Here is a 24364-nt window from a genome sequence, read left to right on the forward strand (position 1 = left end):
ATTTTATTGTACCTTTTAAAAATATATATATTTGTTCAGACTCTAGCCTCTGCCTTTTCAGCAATAATTGTATTAGTCTTACTTTATCTTTAGTTTTACCTATGTGACGATGTTTCTATCCAATCTGGTGACATTGACTTTATTTGTCTTTAATATGAGCTACAACTATAATAATAAACAAGGTTTCTTCAATTAGAAAACAAAACTAGATCATACATGTCTTCTGTAAACACATTTTTTAATCTCAACAAGGTTTTTTTTGGGTCCATTCCTTCACTTTTTTCTGCTTAGATTGAATTAAAACACAGAAACTGTGAACCAAACAGCTTTTATTAATTAAATCATTAGTGGTTAAGCAATGCAACATTATACTGGAATCAGTTACCAACAAAACAAAAGCAAGGAAACAGTTAAGTGTGAACTACATTTTATGTTCCATTGACATCGGCCTCAGCACACCTGCATGTTGTTATTTCTCTGGCAGACATGGCATTGTTAATCCACTTTGAAAGGCTTAGCCTTAAACCACTGATATAATTCTCTAACACAATTTTATCAAAAAGCTAGGATACAGCCTGAGAAGCTGTATTAAATGCAAAAGAAGTGCAAGCAGCAGAAGGCAAGAAGCTCTCTTGTAAAAAAAAAAAAGAGCATATTATCTGCATTTGCAGTGATTCACATTATATACAAAAAACACTAATAAAGCTGTGATGTGTCTGAGCTAGAAACTGAACGCTGACAGAACAAATGCTGTGGCAATGTGTTAAACTTTGGAAAGGGTTATATATATATATAAAAAAACATTTTTGACTCATACTTTCGATTCACTTCAGCTGACCTGTCAAGGATAAGTGCATAGGTGAATGGAAATCTATCTTGAAAATGCTAGAAAATCTATTAATTAATTCTTGAAAACAGTAGTTGTGAATATATAAAACATATGGACCTTATTACAAATAAGTAAATGTGGACAAGAGATGAAAAATGTGTTGTAAGATCTAAATGAAATGGAAGAGAACACTTTAGCGGTCTGGTGAAATGAAATGACTGGACACTAGGGGTCAGTGACAGACCTCCGCCGTTACACACTCTCCTTTTGTCCTGTGAATGGACAGGTCCCAATAGTACACAGTTGGTAAGACTGTGAACTGGTTCTTTCTGAGAGCATTGGTCCTTATCTCAGTTTATTTAGAAAACACATCTTAAAATAGCACATAACATGATTTATAAGAAGATTTTCTTAAAATAAAACAAAACTAAACAAAGTGAATACAATCGGCGAGTGAAATGCAATGGACCTATAGATGAGCTGTCTCTGCCTTTGAGTTGCAGACCTTCGTTTCCATGGGTACTTGTTATTATTTGGCAGGAAAATGTTGCATTAGAGTACTGCAACCAGGTGTGAAGCAAATATTAGGCTGTCAGTGTTGAATAGGAATTGATGTCAGCCATGTGTAAATTCTGGTCACATACAAATTCATATACAAATATTGAACTATGAACTCATCAAAACCTAGAAATTACAACATGGTAACTAAGTAATGAGTACATTAAGCAGGGTAAGATAACACTTCAGGTTTTAAACAGATGAACAACAAAGTGATGGAAGGAATACTTGTGTGTGTGTGTGTGTGTGTGTGTGTGTGTGTGTGTGTGTGTGTGTGTGTGTGTGTGTGTGTGTGTGTGTGTGTGTGTGTGTGTGTGTGTGTGCGTGCGTGCGTGTGCGTGTGCGTGTGCGGTATGTAATAGACAATGTATTTAAGCATTTTAAGCACAAATATGTACTCAGTTTGTTTATGAACAATTTGGACATTTTCTGTTTAACTTTCCATTGGACATTAATACTTTAATTCAGTAGCAGGAGATTATTCCTTTCCATATGCTTGATTGGGGTTTTTAAAAAATAGGAGGAAATGCTGCTAAAAACTACACTTACAATGCGATGATGGTGTCCTCCTTATTGTTTCTTGACTATGTCAGTTCCACAATGGCCCCACCTCCCTTCCCCAGTCAAGAACAAAGTTATATCCGGTTTCCTCTTCACATTTTCTTGTTCTTCTTCTTTCGAATTTCACGATCATCGACTTCACTCAAACAAATATGGACTTTAAACACATGTAGCGGCTAGCTAACCAACTCTTGAAGTGCTTGTGCACTTGGGAAATTTGGGATATGGGAAGATTTGTATTAATCCCTGGAAAATGAAGCCCTTTCTGGGGATTTGTTCTTTTTTTTTGTACAACTTGGGTCCCTTTTTTATAGTGAATGTCATTATTCACTATAAAAAAGGGCTTCATTTCCCTGGAAAATGAAGCCCTTCCTGGGGATTTGTTCTTTTTTTTGTACAACTTGGGTCCCTTTTTTATAGTGAATGTCATTATTTGGAATGGTGATGATAACATTGTCTTGCCAAATTAACTGCTACGATCTGGGAATGCTGCAACCCAAGGTCAGATTACCTTCTAGTCCTTACTTTTTTTTTATAGTAGTTCTATACTGGTATACTTCCTGGCACTAGCTTTGCTTTTTGCTAATGTTTTAGCAACAATAACATTCATATGGTGTGATGTTTAAGTCCACATGCAAAAGTCCAACATTTCAGACATAGGTCTTCAGCTGCCAGATTGTACCAGCAGGTCCCTAACTGTGTCTGCTTGTTGCTGAGTGGGAGGTGTACAGTGGGTTTATCAGAGCTGTTTCATCAAAAAAACTTGCAACACATCAAGAGAAGCAACAGTCGGACAATCTGAAAGGATGGGTTGTAGGCTCGCCAAATTTATAAGGTGGAGAAACAAAGGGGAACTGTACCATCCTTATGATAGTTGTGATTGTCCACAGGTTCTTCTGTTAGGTGAACGACAGTTTTTGCGAACTCCAACCCTAACCCTAACTCAGCTGTCTAAACATCTGACTGACCTATTCATCTTGTAACGTGCTCCCAGATCTCAACAATTACATGTACTGTATGTACAAAGTTATCATAACTGACACTAATAACGGCCGAAAATATTAAAAAAATAGACCCAAGTTGTCATCAACCATAATTATTCATTACCAATCCCCATAATCAATTTTGTTTCTACAAAAGAATCTCAGGGATCATGTGAGGACCTTGACCAATTCCTTATTCTTTATCTAGTCGCTGTCTCTATCTCTGTCTTCATTCTCCTGCAGAGCCTCATGGCTGTCTTCCTCTTCATCCTCCTCAGCTTCTTCCTCATCCCCCCCTCCATTCATCATCTCCATCTCAAGCTCCACTGCGCCCTCCTCAACCTCCCCATCCACTCCGCTGAAGGCATCAGCATCTTGGGACACCTCCACCATCTCCGTTCCCTGGATCACCTCCTCGGCACCCTCACGGATTTTCTTGACGTGGAAGGTGAAGGGGGGCACCTTGTACACAGCAGTCTTTGACCGGGCGTAAACCACATGGTCTGGTGTGAAGGACTTCTTCACCTTCTCACGGGATGTTACGATCTTCTGCTTGCGCTCAGGGTTGACACTCATCTTTGTTCCGAGCTTCCCCATCTTCTTCTCGATGTTGTGACGTGTCTTCTCCAGGTTGTCCTTGGTCTTCTGTTTGGTCTTCTCCAAAGTATCCTTGGTTTTTTGTTTGGTCTTTTCCAGGTTATCTTTGGTCTTCTGCTTTGTCTTCTCAATGTTTTCCTTGGTTTTCTGTTTGGTCCTCTCCAGGTTCTCTTTGGTCTTTGCTCTGTTCTTATCCATCTTCTCCTTTGAGAAGACCGTCTTCAGGGTTTGTACACGCTGCAGGCTGCTTCGCTTGATGCGCTCGGCGCGGGTCTCCTCTATGGTCTCCTCGATCTCCAACCCTTCTTCATCTGATGAAAGGTCTACATGGGGCTTGTCTGCCTTCTCTGCCTCAGCCTCCTCCCCTTCTACAGCTTCCTTCAGCTCCAGCATGCTGCCTCCTCTGCTTCCCGACACAGACTCAGAAACCCTCAAGGATTTGGAGATGCTGAGTTTTGAGGGAACCTTCACTTCATCCTGGGGAGAAGAGAACATAAAGAAGGTTAATGACAGTACTGTTAATGTAATTTAGCAAAACCAAAAAAAAAGTTCAAATTCAAACGGAATTTTGGTCCAGGATGGCCGATGAGAATTCAAGCAGATATAAAACACAAAAATGAAAAGGTTGAAGGAACTGGAAAATCACTGAAAAAAACCCATTTTGAGATTTGTATCTGCAGCAACCCTAAAAGCTGACATATACTATCAGTAATGCAAGTGTTTGTTGTTAAGTTGATGAGATTAAATTCATTATATAATATATTTGCATGTTTATATTTCTATTTGTGCAATGTATCATTCTCTTTCTGCACAGGTACACACAGGCTCACTGTGGTGACTCACCAGCGAGGTCTTGCAACACAATAGAGGCATTAGAGATGTGTACTGATACGGTTTGGCAGAGACCAGGACCTAGGGGAATCAGTAACAAGACTCCAGGGTTCACTTAATTATGTCATGCCAGAGGGAGAAATGACAGTGAAGAATGTAAATGTCTCAAAGATAAAGGGATGGAAAAATGGAAATGGAAATAGTTTAGGGGGGTTTCCTGGAAGCAGTGAGCAAAGTGTTAAAGAGGTATGCAACAAAACCACAGTTTGAGTACAAAGCTGCACATACCTTTCTACTCACATTAATAAAATATGCTTAGACACAGACAGTGTACACACACACACGGAGAAACACACAAGGACTGGATATTAAGGGGAGGAGAGAGCTGCACTATGTTCCTGTCAGGATCAGGGAGACTTGAAGTTCTGTGGTCTAATGTTCCTCTCTGCAGGCTGACACATGCTTTGTGTTCACCAGGCCAAGACAGATTGATTGAAAGAATATTGAGAGTGTGTGTGTGCTCATCTGCCTATGTCCATGCATATTTTGTAAAAGTAATAGTCAGTACACTGCAAAAATGGAAACGCTGACTTTAATTAAATACTGTATTAGGTTAGTTGAAAGCAATAATATTACATTTTTTATCTAAACTTAATATTATTGCTTTGACCAAAGTCAGACAAGTGCTGTACTGTCAGTCCCATGTCAGGTCTCAGGTCAAGACCAAGTCCAAAACTTTGTGTTTAAGGCATACATGAGTCATTATGCCCTCTTCACCAAATGGAATGCCATTTCAAATTTGGAAACAGAGAAACAGTTAGTCTATATTGTATACATCTTAACATTTGCAAATAACAACCAATACATAAATGAAATGTGAATGAATTTGAGCATGAAAATGAAAAGATAACTGTTCCTAAAAGTATTCCAACTGAAATAATCTCAGAGGGGCCTGCTTCTGATTAATTAGGGCAAATAAAGAATAAAAACATTAAGAATTTAGCCAACGTGATATTAAGTTAAAATGGTGAAAAATCTGTCTAATTATCAGACCAATGACCATAGTATGAACAGTATAGTCGAGTCTAGACAGGTGAGATAGGACATTGTGGTGTAAGGTTTAACAGAATCATATAGAATTTGTTACTGCACCCAAAAATATGGACCCATTACATTTCTGACACTCTGTGAGCTTACTACAGATACACCAGTGTGGCATACAATTTGCTCATTGGATGAGCAATTTTAATTTAAATGACTCTATGTCCTTTCTACTAGCAACCCCCCTCAAACAAAGTAGCCAAAGCTAACATCCCGGCCCCAAGAAAAGCAGTTTCAGTGTGTTTTGAACCCTTCAGCTTTCAGACCCACTAGGCGTTGGTTGCAACATAAAAGTCTTGCTCAGCACAGTTTTGACACCTCCTTTACAGCACACCATACCTGATACAGTGTACTGCAAGTAGGACAACCTGACCCTGGCCCGCCCAGATAAAGCATTCCTGCACAGCACCGTGCTCACCTCCTCCTGCCATCATCTAACCCTTCATTTCCCTCGCTGCTCCATATCCTATCGACCTCTTTCACTCCCTGTTTGCCTTGCAGTTGAGGGAGCCTTTCTTTCCCTTTCTCTCATGTGCCTCCCTCGCCTCGTAAACACAATGCTCCGGCCTGTAAATGAAGCCATGTAAGGAGGGGGTGAGGGAGGCAGGTCTTCCACTTTCCATCACAGCAAATCCTCCTCCAATTGGGCTCCTGAATGTCTGCCTGAGGGCCAATGCTTGTTGTACGTACTGTATTGTCTTTTCCTGTCCCTCTCCACTGCCTCTACGGTCAAAACAGGAACTCGGACACAAAGGATCGCAGGGAGGGGGGGCTAAGGTGTGGAAAGGGAAGACACTTCTGTGCTGTTGTATGACTCGAGTAATACCACATGTGGGATGATGCTTCAGAGTCTTGGAAAACCATCTGCTCAGCAGGAAGATGATAGCATCAAAGTTTGGCTGGAAGGTGGAGGTATGGGAGCTAATGGGGACTGGGGAGGGGGGGGGGGGCTGTCTATTGTGTTCTGTTCTGCAGTGTGATGGCGGTTTTATGAAGGTATTGTACTGCGGTATCTTGGGTAAGCTTGACCCTGGATGTGGGATCTTTGCTTTCCTGAACAGCTGTGTTGACAGGCGCGGTGCTGGAAAATACCTGACACGCTAATATTCATCACATCGTGTTTCGATTGCAAGAACAATGCCGTGGGTGTTGGAAATCGCTTAAGCAACGTGTAGACCGGTTCTCTGACACGGCCACACACTTTGTCACTGGAGTTCTGATTAAGGTTGACGTTAGGGTTGGGTATTTACGTGCAGCTTCTTCTTGTGGGAATCTATTTTTGAATGACAGTGGAGTTTCCTGACATTTAGACAAGTCAACCATATGCAACTTTAAAATGTTCATTAAATTCACGGTTTGAGATATCTTACATGCAACATATATCATAACACTAAATTGGTGTAAGTAGTACTCAGTGGTGTAAGTACATTTACTCAAGAACGACACATTTTTTGCCACTTTGTCCTTCTAACCTTCTAATATTAGTTTATTCAGGGACCAATCAGCATCCACCAATCAACTGCTGATTGGTTCGATCCCCAGACCCTGCAGTCCACATGTTGAGGGCACAATAACTAACATTGTATCATATGTCGAAGGTATAAAATTGTTAGTTTGGATAAAAGTGTCAGCAAAATAAAATGTTGTGAACCCAGGATGTAGGGGGGCTTTTTGGGGCAGCTGCTGCTAGTTCTCAGCAGTACGTTTTTCTAAACGATGGATGCAAGAATGATGGAAACATTGAAGAGTTTTAGGCTTATGTGGTTAATAAACCGTCCAACCCATGAAAAGATTAAAATAATAATAAACCTCATTGGGCTCTAGCTGGACTTTTACTGTATCTCTGAGGAGCCTGGACATACAGTGTGTACAGTGTGTGCCCGGGGAAACCCAGTCTGTCAGCTACGGTGTTGGAGTTCACTAATGTGTTTGCATAGGCAGAATTCATCAGGGGGGTCTGTGCTGCCTGCATGTGTGTGTGTGTGTGTGTGTGTGTGTGTGTGCGTGCGTGCGTGCGTGCGTGCGTGCGTGCGTGCGTGCGTGCGTGTGTGTGTGTGTCAAAGTACATGGAAAGAGGGAAGTTCAGGCATTCACCTTAATGTGTTGACTTCCTGACCCTCCTAATTTAATGGGACATTGTTCTCTATGACGCTGCTGCACAAAACACAGGAAGGTACACTCAGGGCCATGGAAAATACGAGTGAGGTATGTAATGGCTCTGTGAGTGCATGTTGACGAGTGTGTGTGTGTGTGTGTGTGTGTGTTTGTGTGTGTGTGTGTGTGTGTGGGGTGTGGCAGTGTGACTACATTTTGCGTTTAGCGCTTGCAAAAGGAGATTTCCATATCTGGTTTGTACTTTCATTACTGAATGATCAGGATGGAATTTAGTTGCAAAACACTCTTAACCACCATGTGTGTGTGTGTGTGAGACAGAGAAAATCACTGTGTGTTAGAGCGATGGGAGCTGTCATCTCATGATTTGTTACAGCGCAATATGGGGCTGCGCTCTTTATCTCTTCTTATGCCTTCATGTTGATTTGTGTGTGAGAGGGTGTGTGTTCACTGTGCACTACATTCATTTCCACATTGCAGGCACTCTCCTACCACTAATAACACACACACACACACACACACACACACACACACACACACACACACACACACACACACACACACACACACGATTCATGGTTGGTGGAAAACTAAATTCATTCATTTGAGAGGTGTTTACAGTGCTTTTACTCTGGCTATTTTCGTCAACACCTTTAGCTCTCTGGAATAATACATTATAAGTGTATGGTTAATAATACACATATAACTATATTGTGAAGCACATTATAGAGGATTTTCACATCTAAGCTGGTGGTTCAGCCTTGGATCAGTTTATGGCATCAACATAGTTTGACAAAACTTGTAATTTATTTCCCTGACGGGTTTGGAAATAATCATGGTGTCTGCTGTGGAGCCAGGTTTTCAACTCCTTGACATCCGGACACCTTTTTCCTCAGCAATTGACTTATTCAGAAGTTTTTCTCTGCTATGCATTTCAGTGTTTTTCCTTTATATATATATTGTTTTACTAACAAGCAAAATACATGCTCTAAAGTTTCTATGAACTCATGCTACAGAACCAGAATTTGCAACTTTTACTCTCACCATGTACGTGTCAATCGGCTGGCATCAACGAGACAAACACAATGAACCTGTGTGAGTGTGTGTTTGCGTGTGTGAGTGTGTGTCAGTTGCTGAGATCAGCTGCCTGATGCTCTGTGTTGTCAGCACAATGCAGTGTTTCTCTTTCCCGATGAGTGTGTGTGGGGGCTTCTGTCCCACTCTGCCTCTGTACAGCCCAGCACAAGCATTTGGACCCTAAAGTTTATAAAGTTAGTTTTACTATAAGTTAGGAGATATTTCATTTGAGTTTCCAAGTACAAAGACTATTCCTGTTTTCCGTATGTTGGCGGGAGTCCATTCAAATAAATGTGCTGCTATGTTTACATTATACTGCTATTGAGTGGTCAAAGTCGGAAATGTCCAAATTCTAGTAAAAGTGGATTTAAAGGGCCAGTACAAGTGGTTCTGCATGTTTACATTATGTATGACTTACAGCTGTTCAATTTGCAAACCATGCAGCATGGATCAAATAAATTAAATGTATTTTTCTCCATTTTATGCATAGTATGAAATGTCTTAGTTTTGTAATCGAAGTAAATATCAACACCATTATTCTTAGGTGGCTGCATTGCATGAAACAATACTGCAACAGTTCAACAAATGAACGCATCCTTGAGGTTCACAAATGGATTACAACCTTTAGTGAACTTTCATTACTGAATAAAACAAAAAAAAGGAAATGGCTGCCTTGCACAGAAGTAAAAACATTTTGTAAAATCCTAAACTGTTATGCATACATTCAGAACAAATTCTGCTAAAAATGTAAATTACATATGAAGAACATTATGCCTAAGAGCAAAATCTTGTAACCACTTATTGTCCTTGAACAAACTCTTAATATAAACCGTTCTTTCTCATGGTAATCAGCCCATTGTGTAAACAGGACTTCACCAGAGGGGGCCCGAAATTTTACAATCACAAACAGGAAGAGCACCACTCAAAGTTGCATGTTGGTAATGTTTTATTATTACCTAGTCTGTGTTGTATATTATCATTTACATATCACTCTAAGCACGGTTTCCTGTTTGTTCCTGTGTGTTTCCTGAAAGTCACATTTTACAGATTTTGGGGAAGTCTCATGTGGGCATAGTTGAATTTCTTGGGCGTGGCCGGTTGTGAGCCACACGCTGACGATAAACCAGCTCAGAGGAACCATGGCAGCAAAAACAATGCCAGAGCCAAGTGTGTGAATAGCACACGTCCAGCCTCAGGCTCAAAATCTTTTGTATATGCCTTTCAGCCACCTCTGGTATACCTCATGTCACTATTACAACATGTCTGCATACAGTGAACTCATATAAATCTAGATTTAGCTTTGATTGCCTGGCATTCAAACATATGTTGTGTCTCCATGGTAACAGTGGTGAGCTTGAAGTGTAATGTTTCCAGATGAAAGGAAGGATTGAAAAAACAGACAGAAGTGTAACTGTGTGTGCAAATATGCTCACGTAGATACAACAGTTGTTTGTTTGTGTAATGAATTTATTTGTATGTGTGTGCACAAGCTTTGACTGTGCCTGAATGTGTGTGTTTGTGTGTGTGTGTGTGTGTGTGTGTGTGTGTGTGTGTGTGTGTGTGTGTGTGTGTGTGTGTGTGTGTGTGTGTGTGTGTGTGTGTGTGTGTGTGTGTGTGTGTGTGAGCAGCGCACCATGGAAGCTTTCCACTCCAAGCCCACACTGCAACCACTCATCAGCCTTATGTAGAGCGAGAGACAGGAATCCCAGTGCAACACACCCCTCTCTGTTTCTGCTTTCCTGTTTAAACTTAAACCACAAAGAACTCCCCTACTGCTGTGGAAAGTGTGTGTGTGTGTGTGTGTTGGTGCAATAAATTGTGCACTCACGCAGCACATGTACAGTTGCTCTCCTAGGTGCAGGAAACACACACTCATGCAAAAAGGGGATTTTCCAGTAAATCCAGGAAGATGGGGAATCCTCCTAACACAACTACTGACGTCAAGAGGAATGTGTGCAGGCAAAGAATCAAATGAGGACATTGTCTTTCTTCCTCTGGAGCTCTTGAATCACAATCTAACAATCTCACCACAAAGTCCATTTATATCTGTTCTGAAAGGCTTTATAATTTCACATGATGTTCATTTCCGATGGGGTTTAACGAGTTGTCATGGAAATGTTGATATGATTTGGATCATTTGATGAGATATTAAGCAAAAGCTCCACTAAACTGACACTGAATGGGCCTTTGGGTGAGATCAGTTTCTTAACTGTTGTTTTTGAGGTTAGGAATTAATTATGACCTTCAACTCACTTCAAAAATACCCTTTATAGCTCCATAAGCCACGCAAAGAAAAGAAAAAAGGGTAATTAAACATCTTCTGCAGGCTCTGGCACACTTCATAATTTTAGATGAAAGAGCTTTTCTATACACAGCACTCTGTAAATTGTTTTATAACAACAGACTACACGCAACACAGGCTAAGCCAAGAGCAAGCGAGCGCCATGGAATGAATCATGGAACATTTTGGACCAGCGACAGATGGAAGAGGGGCATTTATGTGGCTGAATCATTCATAGTGGAGGGAAATGTTTCAAGCAGCAGGAATACTTCCCCCTCAAGAGTTCCCTCTCGATGGTTATAGGATTTGAAGCTTAAATATCTCAGATATGTTCAAACCTGCACAGTAAACATTTAACTATTTGCATAGTTAGATACAAGAGGGATGAAAAATAGTTACATTTTTAATTGGAGTTTATGCTAGACCAAACAGAGAAAACACCTATCCAGCACAAACTGCACTGCCCTGGCCAATTTAGTAATAAAAAAGTAAACTGCTGATCTGTGAAGTAATGTCCCATTTTTAGGAACCAACTCAATTTATGGGAAATGTGTTTTTTTATTTGGCTGTGAAAATGTAAATCTATTCTCTCTGCTACTGTCATTTCAGGCAGAATAGTTGCAGCCCATTCTCTACCACATTAACCTCCAGTCATCACATCCAGGGCCCAGGTTGAGCTCATTAAATGTCCATTCATCAAATCCAGATCTTCAGCATCCTCGACATTTCATCACCATGACCACCAGTGTCTTAATCAATGGGCATTTACTAACAGCTTCACCTTCCCCTAAAAAAATGCATGATATCGGGTTTAAATCACAACGATATTTCTGATTTTCTACACATGTAAGAAATATTAGCAAACATCATTGGGTCAGTGTGGTCTGCCCAGTGCAGATGGCTAAATTGCAGCTTGGAGGGTCTGAGTGCTGAGTCATGAACCTCCAAGATGTTGGAACAATGATTGCAATGATTGGCTCAAAGCAGCTGTTAATCTGTAGCAGCAGAGGTCCAACCCTGGAGCACGTCCAGTGGCATCAATATGAATGACCAGAAGTTAGCAGGGAAGCATGTTGAGGGGAAAATGAATGTAACCACAGGTAGGAACATTTCCTCCTAATACGTGTTCTTTTATTCCACAATAGTAAAATAACATGCTAAAGCATTGTGTGAGTAAATTTCAACTGTTGTGACATCAGTGCCACTGATAAAGGCCTTGCTTTAATTACTCTGCCTCACACCCTGTTGTGTAGTGGAATAATTAGCAAAGCCGGTCTAGTCCAAACTGAACATTTACTTTAGAGGAATGCAGCAGTTTACAAAAGGAATGGTGGTTGTAGTGGATACATGCACTCAACATCACGGAAAACACAGACACTTGCAATTCAAAATAAAAGCATTTCCTGTCAAGCACTTCAAAATTAAATCAGGTAACAATATGCTTCAACATTTCTCCGGCTTGTGTCAGTAAGCAAATAAACACATTATTGCTCTACGTTAGATCAAACAAGTTACAACACACCCATGAACTTGCACATTGACTAAGTGAGTAGCTAGACATTGGTTGTCCTGCAAACATGTCAGGAAGTAAACACTAGGTATGCATTAGTTTCTTTATATTGCAAACCTTGTGGGTGGGACTTACCACCATCATACTTTTTTTTTTTTTTGGCAAACTTTTCCTTTCTGTTGCTTCTGTTCTGTTGCGGTGCTGTGTTTGTAGCTACTTAATTTACCATCTCACGCTTGTACTGGTGGTGAGGTTGGACCATAAAACAATACCTTTCTGCAGAGGTTTGACAAACGGGGATTCTTTATTGCTGAGTAACTGTTAAAACAACTTGGCCCATGGTGCACCTCAAAAGATGACTTCATGTCTTGTCCCTACAGGCCTTCTATTTATATTTCAAATATATTTGTATATGAAAATTCCTAGATGTTTACCTGAGACAACAATCACTTTCTGAGATATATTGTCTATGTTCATGAGTCAGGTTAGTCTTGATGTGATTTTTGTTTTTTATAAATGTAGTTTGAGTCTCAACCAGAAAATCTGCAGAGCAAGAACACAGGGACAGAACTTGACCAAATTTGGACTTTGAACTCAAAAGTTGCATGGCTTTTAGATAAATGATATCCTTATCCGTCTCACACAGTATAAGAGATGGTTTACATTATTTACTTTCTTCTAACTAAAGCCAATACAAGCAAGCTGGTATATCATTCTAACCCTGATGCTCTCTGTCAGCCTGGCTCCTCAGGTGATGGATGTGGCATACATTGCTCTAACCAGTCAAGGAACTCTGTGTGTGTGTGTGTGTGTGTGTGTGTGTGTGTGTGTGTGTGTGTGTGTGTGTGTGTGTGTGTGTGTGTGTGTGTGTGTGTGTGTGTGTGTGTGTGTGTGTGTGTGTGTGTGTGTGCGTGTGTGTGTGTGCGTGTGTGTGTGTGTGTGTGTGTGTGTGTGTGTGTTCAGTACATTTCTCATGTGATTGCCATGGGAAAGAGTGTGATGGTCACACACAGCAGAAAACTCTTGGGAGAGAACTCCCTACTCTCCTCCTGTTTTCCACTCGTCCCCTTTAATCAGAGACATGGGACCAGAGAGAGGGAGAGAGAGACAGAGAGAGAGAGAGAGAGAGAGAGAGAGAGAGAGAGAGAGAGAGAGAGAGAGAGAGAGAGAGAGAGAGATATTTCTATATAAAGTGATGGCATGCCGCAGGTCCCTGAGGGGGGAGAGAGAGACGAATGAGTCACCAGGCCTGTTGTTGCGCTGGAGCTCAGCAGCAACCTTCATACATTTTTTTTCTTTTTGCCTTTTTCACATCCGTCCGTTCTCTTTTAATTCCTTCCAGCCCTCATTCCTGACCCCTTACTTTGTTTTCTTTTACCTTCCTTGGTTCCGTGGTTTTCCTGACAGTGTTAGGAGAGTAGACTAAGATTCTCAAATGACTGAGGAATGAGACAGATCAGCATCACAGTCACAGCTCCATGGCAACCAAACATTGAGAAACCAAAATATTCCTGCGCCAGCTGTGAACGAGATAACCTCAGTCTTATTTTATCCAGTTCAGGAAGATCACCAATAGTATTGATAATTTAAGGAAGCTGATTTGAATTAAAATGATAAGATAGAGTGCTAACCCATTCGCAGACATTGTTGTATTAAATGTATGTTTTATTCATCTAAAGCAGAATATTCTTTAGAAATGGGCAGGAAATTGTTCTGTACTGTATTTTATTTGTGAGAAAACAGCACATGCAGTAGGCTTGTTAGTATTTGGTCTTTAAATACTACATAGGTTGTTGACAAGCCATATCCATTTTAGTGAGTGCGTGGCTTCATAATTGTTTTGGCTAATTAAAAGGAAGCAGCTCATTCTCAAGGTCCCAATAAATGTATGATCATTAATTATGAGTCACAGGAATCTGTTTACTGATTGGCTGTAACACTGTGTGGTTTCAATTTGCCACAAAAAATTAAAGTTTTCCACACTTCAATTCGGCTTCAATCAATTTTGGCCACAGCTCACTAAGATCAGCACTCTCGCAGATTTGAATAGAAATAACATGACAGCTTTACACAAGCCGTACTTTTCCGCACTGTGCCACACTTTGCCGCACTTCTCCAAATTTGACCATGCTTTGCTGCACTTGGCTGCACTTATCCGCACTTTGCCACACTTTGCCACACTTTGCTGCAATCTGCCATACTTTGCTGCACTTTTCCTCACTTAAGTAAATTCAACTCTAGCGGATAGGATGCCCACCATGATCTGCAAAATCCCTGATTTGAGTTATGTTGGAGACCAATGATCTTTCTCAGCTGTCATCTCTCTCTAATAAAGGAACCTTAGACTTAAATAAATCAGATTAAATGTGTAAATGAGTGAGATTAAATGAGGTTAATTTTTAATTTTGGAAAAAGCCAGGGTAGTAATTCCCCCTTATCCCTAGTCTTTATGCTAAGCTAGGCTAACACTCTTACTAGCTAACACATACAAATGAGAATTAAAATGAAAGAAAGCAAGTTAGCATTTTCTACAATGCCGAACTGTTTCTTAAAGTCAGTTCCATGACATTTGTTGATAATATGTTCACCCCCATCCTCTATCTTTAGGCAGGATCTGTGTCATTGTGTTAATTTGTGGTCAACATCTGATTTTCTACAGTGCTCAAAGGCATCACAGCGTGTTTGTCAGTGTATTCAGGAGCCACAATAGTTTTCATGAACCTCTTTTCTACACAAACAGAGGAGCTTTGTAAGGATGAACGCATCAATCTTTCACAAATAAGGATTTCTTGAAGTGTTTCCAAGGCTGCAGACACATGTGTGTGAGGCAGCTCATTCTCACCCCTCTCCTCTCTCACTGCAAGACACAGCTTGCCATTGTCGACTATCACTGGAGGTTTACTACATACTTTGGTTCACAGGGATTCTGATCATGTACTTTCATGTAGGGGCAGACAGAAACACACACATGCAAATACAGTCCAATAAACACACACATATACACAATCCTCTGTAGTGAGTACACAAGGAACCCTGTCATTAATAATTCCACCTGAGTGATAACTACATATCATTGCAATGCCATACCTAACGGAAACTGTATACACAAGATGAGCTTTAACATTTTTTTCCCTCACAACTTTTAGCTTCACTCTCATAAAGTCCTTTTATAATGCTGGGACCAGCAGGTGAAGCTTGGCACCCGCCCCCACCGTTCCTCCGGTGCCTTCTCTGGTTCTATGTACAGTTCCCCATGCTTGGCTAAGAGGAACTTGGACAGCCGGGGATGACAGTGCTTGTTCCCATGGCAACCCTGTGTTACTCTTTCCAATAACAATGGAGGAGGTTGGTGTTTATGGAGAGATTTATGGAGCTGCAGAAGAAGTGGTTTCTTCCTCTCCTGTTTGCTCCTGTCCTGCTCTGTGAAATGTGTCCTCTACTAAAAGCTAACAAATGTAAAGCTACTGATGGACATAAGTATATACAGTTTATTAAATAACTCATCTTTAAAGGGTTTTAGTGATTATTTTATTGCACTTTCATAAAGAGAATGTGCGAGAAATATATTGAAAGAAGAATGGACAACATAGCAGAGGCTTATTCATGACATAGCCTCATCTTACTCAACAAAACCTCCAGACATTTAAGTCGAGTATTCGATTTCATGCTTGTTTGAAAAAAATATTAACTCCTTTATCCTTCGTATTTGATCAATGGATTTGGGTAGTTTCCCTTTTTTAATTCAATCAAAATTCTCAGGGGATTTAATCACCTAATGAAGTTAATACATCTAAATTAATGTAATAAAATGAGCCTGTTAGAGAGTTATAACTCATTATTGTACAGAAATGATGGCTCTTGGCATCCCTTAAAGCACCATAATCTACGTTAGAGACAAAAGTTTGAGAAAGGCGTCATAATATTAAATGTAATATCTAGCTTAATGCTTAAGTGACTAATCACAAACGCACTTCTGTTCAGGGCACATCCTGTCGCTAGCCAAGAAAGCAAGAATCACATGATGGAGGGAATCATGAGGAATCAAACTTATGTTTTTAATAAGCACCGCTTTTGACTATGAGTCACCCACGTCTGACTCATGTGGAAAAGCTTTTACTTACTAATAAAAAATCATTTGGGGAGAGACAAGGATCTGAAAGACAATATTCTCTATTGATTTCAAGTGAGCAGCAGATAAGTCATGCAATTTACCACAGCAGAAAGATTATTAGGGTATTTTTGAAGAATTTGACATTTTCACAAGTGTATGGATCGAAATAATAAATACAATAATAGCAAAATGTGACTAAGAAACGGAGACAGAATGGTCTCATGGCTGCCCCAAGTGGCCAATGGGTGGAAACACACACTACAACTGCAACTCTCACCAACCTTGAGAAGTGCAACAGAAACAATGACTTTTCTCTCAAATTTCAGTTGGAGGCATCCATCTGCCGCTTTGACCTTGACCACTGGGGCACAAATATAAAATTTAAGTGTTATCCATAACTTTTGCTAATGGTTAACAGAACATGAGTGACCACTCATTGGACATTTGGCATGACTGGCTTGTGACCGGGTACTGAAAAAAGAAACAAACATGAGGATAGCGTCTTTGACATTACCAAATAACTGTAGCCAGAAAATTCAAGTTTGGTCAAAGCTAGCTGCAACCACCACAGCTAAACAAGTTAGAATTTGTCCTGAATGTCCAGAATTTGTCCTGAATGTCAGAACAACTTATCTAAGCCCGGCCTCTGATCCACAAAACCAAACAGGAACACTTTTCTAAAGGCCCTTTCCTTCTCACAATCAAACAAGTATGTGATACTTGCTATTTTTAGATGGCTCTCCCCTTCTCATTCTCTGTCTCTATAAGCACTATGTTACATCCCCTTCTCTCTCCTTTATCCTCTATCCCTCCTCTCCTTCACTCTTCCCCCTTTCTCAGAATTTTGTTAACACACTCTTGTCCATGTCCCGACCATCTTGCCTGGCATTCACACCACCCCTACCTACTGAACCAAAGCCATAAACACTCCACCAAAAGGCCCTACCCACGGCTGAAACAATGTTACACACAATCGGGCCTGTGAACTGAGCTAGGAATATTTTCTGCCTCATATGCCCTTATATGGACCTGGGTCGACCTGCGAGAAAAGAATGGGTTGACTCTTGATTAATTTCCATGCAACTCACTACTCAGACTTCTTTTGCTCCAAGGCTGTTTGTGAAATGTGTACTTTACAGTGTTGCAGATCTGGTTCTAGTTTAAGAGAAGAATGTTCAGAGTACTTCATTTCTATATCATTCGGATGAAGCTATGATCACAGTGAATTTAAAAGTGCAGTTGGACAAGGTGCTATCGATTGAAATTAACAGTGTAGACGCAACAGGTGTTTTGGTTGGATTCTGTGGAAGGTATAGGAAAGATGAGCGGGATTTGTTCTGACAGATTGTTTGATATTTCTGCAGTCCAAGATCCAGATTCCATTGAATGTCAAGAGAAGTAGACAAAAGAACAAAGCTTTGATTCAAAGAGGAAACAGATTTTAAAGCTTTGTGTTGAGGCTCCAGTAAAACCACAACGAGGGAAAAGGTTAAAGTGGTTTAGTGTCTACTTGCAGGCCAAGTTGGCTGGTAAGCTCATTGGTAACTAGCACCCTTTGTGAATTATTATAATAACTTTATACGTTACTCTATGATACGGTGTCTTCTATCCAAATTGTAGTTGAAAAGCAACATTTGCAACCGCCAAAACCAACAATTAAACCAAAGCTTTCTATCTATCTGTTAGCAGATTAGCTAGCTTCTTTGCTAACCCGAACAGAAGTAAACAAGGGACATAGTTTTGGTCTGCTGCCAATAAACACATTTTATATTCATCTACAGGCAACCAGGTCAAAGTAGTGTTGTGCACTGCCAGTAGATCTGTTGATTGCAGTTTTTATATGTAACGAATGAGGTTGAAATTATAACAAATAGGGCTGTAACAACTGATTAATCAAGAGGACAATCTGATGGATTTGGACAAAGACGAAAATGAGAGCAGAGATAGAAAAATGCAGGGGTGAGGGAGTAGGGATGATCTTTAGGGCGTGGTGGGGTGAGGATGTGGAGTGTATTATCCTGGTGGGCGGAGGAAGCAAGGGAGAGGGAGGAACAGGGTGGTGACTGTGGAGGAGGAGGCAGGAGGAGGTTAGCATGGAGAGCTGAGGATGCCTGCGTTATGAATCAGCTGTCTAAATATGGTCCCTGCTTTTCATCTCCACACACCCATCCACTCCCTCTGCAAAGAGGACGGACATCTCTTCTTCTTGTTTATCTTTCGCTCTCACCCACATATATTGTTTCAACCTCATTACATTGATGGAGGAATCTCCCCGGTTTCAATCGGTCACACTCATAACACAGAGGGATTTTTTGTCTTAGCCAACAGTTGCAGAACAGAATGCATACACATTAGGGGGCAGGGGAACGAAACAGATAACCAGAATGTCGCTGGTCTTCATTCTTCACACATCACCATCATGATAGCCGGGGCATTTAAGTATGCTTCGAATGAACACGATCACACAGTGTGTCGTCAAACCAAGTCAAAGTGTTTACAGCTGTTCTAAGTGGCATATTTGAATGCTGGGTCAGAGCCTAGAAGGGACTATCTGCAGAGCTCGAGGCTCGGACCCATCTTCTTAGTCAGACCATTTTGGGCCCCAAATATGGAGAAATAAGTTAAATTGTGTAGGCTAGAACTACACCAGTGTCCATTATAACAATATGGCATATTTAGCATGCATTCATTCATTTCTCTAGGCCTGAGCCACAAGATATTAACCAATAACACCAGGGTTAGTAATATGACAGTAGAACTGTAACTCATAGAGTTAGGTTGCTTTAATACATACCTTATACCTGCTAACGTAAGCTAGCTAAGCTAAGGGAAGCTAATACCATCAGCAAACTAACATTGTTGTTTTCAAAAGTTATACATTAAGCTTTTTGCATGTTTTCCCTGACTTTAACTTATATCTAATGTTAGCGTATGTAGGTTAAACAATACACTATGCAATATAATACACAGGAATGGTATTGTTTTTTTATTAAAAAGCATGCGCAATACATGAACAGGATTTTGTTCACATGCTATTTAGCATCATGGGTTGTGATGGAGATGGTTTGGAACTTAGAGCTGTGGTAAAGCCTGTCTCCTTGAACACATTCATATCATTGCACTTTGACGATTTAATCTATCTTTCATATAACTGGATAGTACAGCTTGAATCAACTTATGTTTTCATCACTCTGCTTCACTCCCTCGTACACACACTCTGGGGTATACTGTAGTTGTCACATTCCAGGTTGGATCCTCAGTTAGTGTAAGCTCTTTTTTCTGGCTCCATAGAGCCTCAGCTGTCAAGACACTGCTCACAGATGTGAAGGAGTAAATCTCATGGCTTACTGGATATTCAGGCCAAAATGAGCCAAAAACACACACACACACACACACACACACACACACACACACACACACACACACACACACACACACACACACACACACACACACACACACACACACACACACACACACACACACACACACACACACACACACATAGCTGCTGATTCACACATCATACAGTAGTCTGAGTTAGTCTGGCATACCAGTAGCATTATGGGATAATATTTGCATTGACAGGTGGTTATGATTTTATTTTTGGTGATTGCAATGAGTTATACCACAATGCAATCTAATGCAATCTTCAATGCCCAAAAACACTTATTATTCCTAACTAATAAATATGCATTGAAATCACAAATACATATTTATGGTGTTTACATGAGAAACTGAGATGGACAAAGTCATAACTTGTGTAAGTAAGCTTGTTAGGACCACACTTGTGAAGGAGGCCCAGGAGGGAGTTGAGGAAAGACTGGTGGCTCGACGGCTGCTACTAAAGCAGAGATTAAACATCTATATGCTCCACTACAAAACCCCTGTGCTGTGTCCTCCCTGTGTGAGCTGCCCCTATGTAACAGCACAAACAGCTCAATAACAATGTGTTGTTATTATCCGCACAGCGCCAGGGCAGGGCTTCTCCTCAGGGCAGAAAGTCTTTATCAGGGTGCCCAATCTAAACTCATTTCCCACCTGACACAAAATAAGTAGAGAGTAGAATTTTGGAAAAATATCTGGTAAACACTTTCTGTTGCTATAGGTTGCACGGGTCACAATCTTACAAATAGATTCATGTTATAGCTCACAAACGCCCTGTGGGTAAGACCCAGGAACCCCTACATGTGAACACTGAAGTTGAAATATTATTGAAATGTCAATGCTCAAATTGGAGAAAAACTAGCTGTAGGACTGAAAACATATTAAGTATGTATGCATTGGTTTAAAGGCACATTTTAAAATGAATAGGGGTAAAAATGACACACCACACTGCTGGAATACTGTAGTGAGTATTTCAACTTTGTTCTACTTCAAATTCACTATACATTATATTGCTTATGTCCTGGGTGAGAGTTGCCATGTTAAGAGTTGGTTCCTGTTTTACTTTTAAACATTTTTGACGGCCATAAGGACAATTAGCAATTACCATTGTTCAATGTGTTGCTGTGAGTTGCATTGGTTTAATTGTCCCTGGTATTCGTCAAGAGTCGTGACAGAGACCAACTATTTATGTGTTGACACTCTGTGCTAGTAGCCAAATAAACAGTGTGACAGTTTCGGGGGGTGTAGGTGGAATCTCTCTCCGTCTGCTGATTTTGAAAGAATTTGCTCTTGAAGGGCAACAGGGGAGCACAGAAAATTGAAAACAGAACAACACATTGTGTTTAGCTTTTTTAATGAAGATAAATATGACGTTATGTCATGGTTGGCAACCTTAAACTAAGCCAGTGTTTGGAGTTAGTAGGTGAGCCAAAGATAGGCATTTCAGGAGGAGTTTATGTTGCCACAGGGCCCATGCAGTTGGCTAATACAAGCAATATCCCAACCCCTTTTGTCTTTCACTGTGTGGTATTCCAAGCAGATTGTATTGGAAACTTGCAGCCCTCAGCTTTATTAGATGTAATTAAAACGTAGATTTATGTTTCTTTCCGATTTCGAAACAATTCACTCATCAAATTCCTTCAGATGTGATGACAGAGATTAGCATTTATCAGCTAAGAGGTGTGACATGCTCATCTGCTGATCATTATGAACAACACTTTGGGCTGGTATGCCAGGAAAACGAAGCCAGATATATTGAGTAAGCCTGTTGGAATAGATTTGACAGTCTGAGTTGCTTAAGATGGAGCTCTCATTTGACTTCTGCCCCGCTGTTGGATAGAGACTGAGAGAGAAAGAGAGAGTGAGGTTGGGTCCAAGCTGTGAGTCAAGGGTGGAAACTCTGAATGTTCTCGCGCCACTGTGCAAAAAGCTGCAAGCTATTACACATCACACAGCAGCCTCACAGGCTAAAAAAAGAAACAGGGTTCCCCTCAACTCCCCACAAGTGAAAAAAAGTTGCTCTGCTCTCTGTCTTTTCAAATGAAACATCTGCCCTTCAGAGCTCAGCTCCTATGCCTTGAACAGGACCTTGAGCATGCATGTGGTATTTTCCATCTTTGTTTAAAAAAAGGGAACGAGTGAAATGACGTTACGAATGGATTCCGTAAGGAATAGGCAGCCAGCGAGCCTGCCTTGTATTCTTTAGTCCTATATATAGTATAGTGTGCTTCAGGAGAAAAATATCTGGAAACCACCTGCAGTGGACACTGGGTATTTGACGGGAGCACAGCAGATCTGGGGTGGGGCAGGGGAGTGTAGAGTAACATCTGGGAGGGTTTACATCATGGAAATACACACATGATCACTGCTTCTACATGTTGTTTAAGAATATAATGTATTGTCTCTGAGCTAAAAGTAGCTACATTTAGTAATGGCTGAAATAGGTGTTTTTAAAAGGATTAAAAGAATATGAATATGATGTGAAAAAAGAATAATAGTTTATAAAGGGTCATGTATAAATACTAAGAAAATGTGGCAGATGCCAAACAGGAAAATGACTGGAAGCTGTGTTTTTTTGTAAATGAGTGTGACTAATGTGTCCGGTAATTGTTTCCAAGGAAGTGGTGTCAATCATCTTACAATTCTTTCATAATAAATACTATAATTCCTTGCTGCTTTCGATTATGATCACAGGAATTATTTTTTCACTCAAGGACGTTTTCTTCCATGCAGAAATTTAAGGGAATTGGGTCCGGGTGGATGGTGGGCATGCACACATTCAGGTCAGGTCAGCTTAGAACAAAAAAAAAAAAGGCATATGATATATTAAAGGTCAGGGTTAGGGTATATTTTTCATAAAGGTGTCAAACAGGGGTCCAAGCATCAACTTAATAAATTAAATATTCTTATAAAGTTGTGTGAAAATAAATAAGGGGTACCATTCTGTTTGTTAAATATTACCTATCCTGGGAAAAGCATTACTTTGTGAGTGGCATGTTTGTGCTATTGCAGGCTCAGTGGTGAGAGATAGCACAGCCTGTCACTTGGGCACATGCCAGTGATATGAACCCTTTAACCACTCCCTGAAACCCTCGTCACCTCAGCAAATTAAAACAAATTGTTCACTGGTATTAAACCACCACAACGACTTTCAAGATTCTCTTTTTGGCAAGTTGCGTGTCAGTGACATGACTTTTATTCAAATTCAAGAGCGAAGACATTTGTATGGCTCACCAACGGGCCACACCCTTCCGTAAACCAATAAGGTGGCACATAATTTACATACACAACTTTACAGACAAACCACAACCACACACTGATACATATCTTCACAAACTCTCTTACCTGGTAGATCATGACTTTGAAGTTGCGTCTCTTGAGCAGCTCGGACTCGTTGCTCTCCAGCTTCTTGATCTGGCCTCCTTGCTTCTCCAGGGTGGCGTGCACAGTCTTGACATTGACGCTGACCTTCCGCACCTTCTCCATCATCTTGTTCACGCTATTGGATGTGGTGCTGTGGCTCTTGGAGAGTTTTGTCAGCTCGCCCTGAATGCTGGTCACCGAGCGCTCCATCTCCTGCTGCCTGGCCTCCAGCCCACTCTGGGTCTGCTGGATCTGGTCCACTGCCCCGATGATCTTGTCAAGCAGAGTCAGAACCATCACCCCATTCACCTGGGTGTCCTGCTTCGCTGCTTCGTCTTTGTCTTCGGCGGCATCCCCTTCTGTACCCATGGTGGACAGCTCTTTCTTGACCGCGGCTAGGGCATCATCTTCGTCATCTGAGGGGGGGAGGTTGACCTCATCGTCTGAGATCTCAGTCAGAGATTGAGGCTCCATCAGGGCACTCGTGGATTCCAGTGCTTCCATAGCAGCCATGTCAGTTGATTTGAAGTGTACAGACAGCTAATCGACCTTTCTGCTTCTTCTAGATGCCTTTTTCCACTTTCTCACCTGCTTCTCCCTTTCTTCTCTGGATCGCTGCTCTTTTCTCCTCCACTTCGACACTGACTTATCTCTCTCTAGCATATAAGCACTCTGTCTGCTCTATCTGTCTGTCTGTCCTGTCTACTTCAAATCCCTGGAATCAGTCCAGTGTGCAGGGTCAGCCAAGAGATAGTGGATGTTACCACATGAGCGTTGCGATGTGAATGCTACACCAGGCAGAGAAACCCTCCAGTCAAGTTACAGCTGGCTGTTTTTTTTTCTCTCCACCCCCCTTATTTTCCATTGGACTCTCCCCCTCTCTTGAAACTCCTCCCCAAACCCTCCCTAAATACACACACACACATCGGTTAGACTCTACCTCCAGCAGTAGGTCCAGCCCGTCAGTGACTCAACAACACACCCCTTTGGTCTAGCCTCGTCCCATCAGCGTGGTTGGAATAGTTAGAGCGGAGCTGCACTGATCCGCATGTATACAAGCTCA

The 24364-nt window shown here is 41.0% G+C and overlaps 1 protein-coding gene across 1 annotated transcript; it reads right to left on the reverse strand.

Annotated features, from left to right (window-relative positions):
- Nucleotides 1-312: 312 nt before the first annotated feature.
- LOC134871192 (caveolae-associated protein 1-like) lies at nucleotides 313-24107 on the reverse strand. The gene is made up of 2 exons (XM_063893848.1): nucleotides 23284-24107; nucleotides 313-4005 (listed from the first exon to the last, which is right to left on the reverse strand). The coding sequence occupies exons 1-2, from the start codon at nucleotides 23812-23814 to the stop codon at nucleotides 3136-3138; spliced, it is 1401 nt and encodes a 466-aa protein (XP_063749918.1). The 5' UTR covers nucleotides 23815-24107; the 3' UTR covers nucleotides 313-3135.
- Between the last annotated feature and the right edge of the window lie 257 nt (nucleotides 24108-24364).

This window comes from Eleginops maclovinus, chromosome 10 (assembly GCF_036324505.1).
Source record: "Eleginops maclovinus isolate JMC-PN-2008 ecotype Puerto Natales chromosome 10, JC_Emac_rtc_rv5, whole genome shotgun sequence".
NCBI lineage: Eukaryota > Metazoa > Chordata > Actinopteri > Perciformes > Eleginopidae > Eleginops > Eleginops maclovinus.